The 1,870-nt window shown below is 62.9% G+C and overlaps 1 protein-coding gene across 1 annotated transcript in view; it reads right to left on the reverse strand.

Annotated features, from left to right (window-relative positions):
* Nucleotides 1-6: 6 nt before the first annotated feature.
* Nucleotides 7-1,870, reverse strand: part of LOC103774476 (myosin-6) — a gene marked incomplete at both ends in the record, with an annotated part of 7,394 nt that continues 5,530 nt past the window's right edge. The window contains 5 exons of the mRNA XM_008941886.1: nt 7-86; nt 170-294; nt 398-563; nt 641-824; nt 1,230-1,426. Of these exons, the coding sequence (XP_008940134.1) occupies nt 7-86; nt 170-294; nt 398-563; nt 641-824; nt 1,230-1,426 (752 nt within the window). The remainder of the gene's footprint in view (nt 87-169; nt 295-397; nt 564-640; nt 825-1,229; nt 1,427-1,870) is intronic.

The raw sequence follows: 1,870 nt of genomic DNA on the forward strand, positions 1-1,870 counted from the left end.
GCCAGCTTGCGCTCGTAGTCCGCCTTGACCTGGTTGAACTCCAGCTGGGCCCTCAAGATCTTGCCCTCCTCGTGCTCCAGAGAGGCCTGGGCGGGACAGAGAGAAAGCTGAGCACCACAGAGAAGAACCAGGAGAACATGGAGACACGTGGGGTTGCACCTTGGCTCACCTCAGCCTCCTCCAGAGCAGCCTGAAGCTCCAGCTTCTCGGCGTCCAGCTGCTTCCGGACCTTCTCCAGCTCGTGGATGGTCTTGTGGCTGGCGCCCAGCTGCTCCGTGAGGTCCGAGATCTCCTCTGCACGGGTGAGATCCCATCAGACCACGTGGAAGGTGGTGGAGAACCACAAAGCGGGCAGGGGGAGGACGCAGAACAAGCAGGGGGAGGACCACAGCCTCACCTTGGAGGTTCTTGTTCTCCCTCTTGAAGGTCTCCAGGTGCTCGAGCGACTCCTCGTAGGCGTTCTTCAGCTTGAAGAGCTCGGTGCTGAGGGACCTGGCCTCCTTCTGCGACGCCTCCAGCTCCGTCTGCGACTCCTCGAACTTCTGCTTCCACTCGGCCACGATCTGGGGCCAAGCGAGTGGTCACCCCCACTCCACAGGTCCCCCCTGCTCCTGCCATCCCTCCACAGTGGGTCTCCCACCTTGTCGAAGTTCCTCTGCTTCTTGTCCAGGGCGGCGGCGGCCGCGTTCGACCGCTCCACGTCTGCCATGAGGTCCTCGATCTCGTTCTGCAGCCGGTGCTTGGTCTTCTCCAGGGAGGAGCACTTGGCGTTGACCGCCTCCACCGCCTCCTCGGCCTCCTGCAGCCGCTGGGCCAGCTTCTTCCTGCCCCGGGCACCCCGAGACACCCGGCTCCGGAGACCCATCGGCCACGGGGGCCGACCCAAACCCTCTCTCACCCAGAGGCTGGCCAAGGCTCTGCTCTACATCTCCACGTCCCTCTAGCAGAGGGGTCTCCACTCTCCCCTGTCCCATAGGAACTGCCCCACCACTTGGGATCACCCACACGGTGGCAGGGTCTCCTCTGACCTCCTCAGAGGCCCACCCTCCTGGTCAAAGAGGTTCTCCCCTCCCCAAACCCCATCTAGGTCGCCCTTGGGCAGGACACGGACCTTTTCCTGCAGATACCCCTGAGGATGGCCCGAAAGCTTGGAGGACCTCTCGGTGTCCCCACCCGAGGGACGCGTTTGTCCCAGCCCACGCTCTCCTCCCTGGGGGCAGGTGACTCACTTGGCCTCCTCCAGCTCCTCGGTGCGCTGGATGGCGTCCGTCTCGTACTTGGTCCTCCACTGGGCCACCTCGGAGTTGGCCTTGGAGAGCGTCCGCTGGAGCTCGGCCTTGGCCTCCGTCTCCTCCTCGTACTGCTCCCGCAGCAGGTCGCAGTCGTGCCGGGCCGACTGCAGGGCGTGGGCCAGCGCGTTCTTGGCCTGGGGGGACAGGAGGAGGTGGGACCGTTGGCTCCGTGTCACCTGGAGCCACCTTGAGGTCCTCCAATGGAATAAGTGCTGGTCTTCGTCACCTCAACCCAGCCCAACCTCCTCTAAGCCAACCCAACCTTCCTTAGACCTTTAGAAGAAGGTGAGACCGTTGGGCCTGCATCACCTTGAGCTATCTCGAGCTCCTCCAACTCACCAATGAGGGTGCTTCTCAGCCCAACCTTCTCTAGACCATCCCAACCCAACCTCAACACCACCCAGCTTTAGGCCAGCCCAGTTTGACTTCACCTGGTCCAATCCCACCCAAACCCCGGAGACCAACCCAACTGCCTCTCAGCCAACCTGCTCAGCCCCACCCAACCCAACCCATCCACTGCTAGACCAGCACAACCCAACTCAGCCACCCTTAGACTGAACCACCCAACCCAACCAGCT

The sequence above is a fragment of the Merops nubicus genome, unplaced genomic scaffold (genome assembly GCF_000691845.1).
Source record: "Merops nubicus isolate BGI_N331 unplaced genomic scaffold, ASM69184v1 scaffold26766, whole genome shotgun sequence".
Lineage (NCBI taxonomy): Eukaryota > Metazoa > Chordata > Aves > Coraciiformes > Meropidae > Merops > Merops nubicus.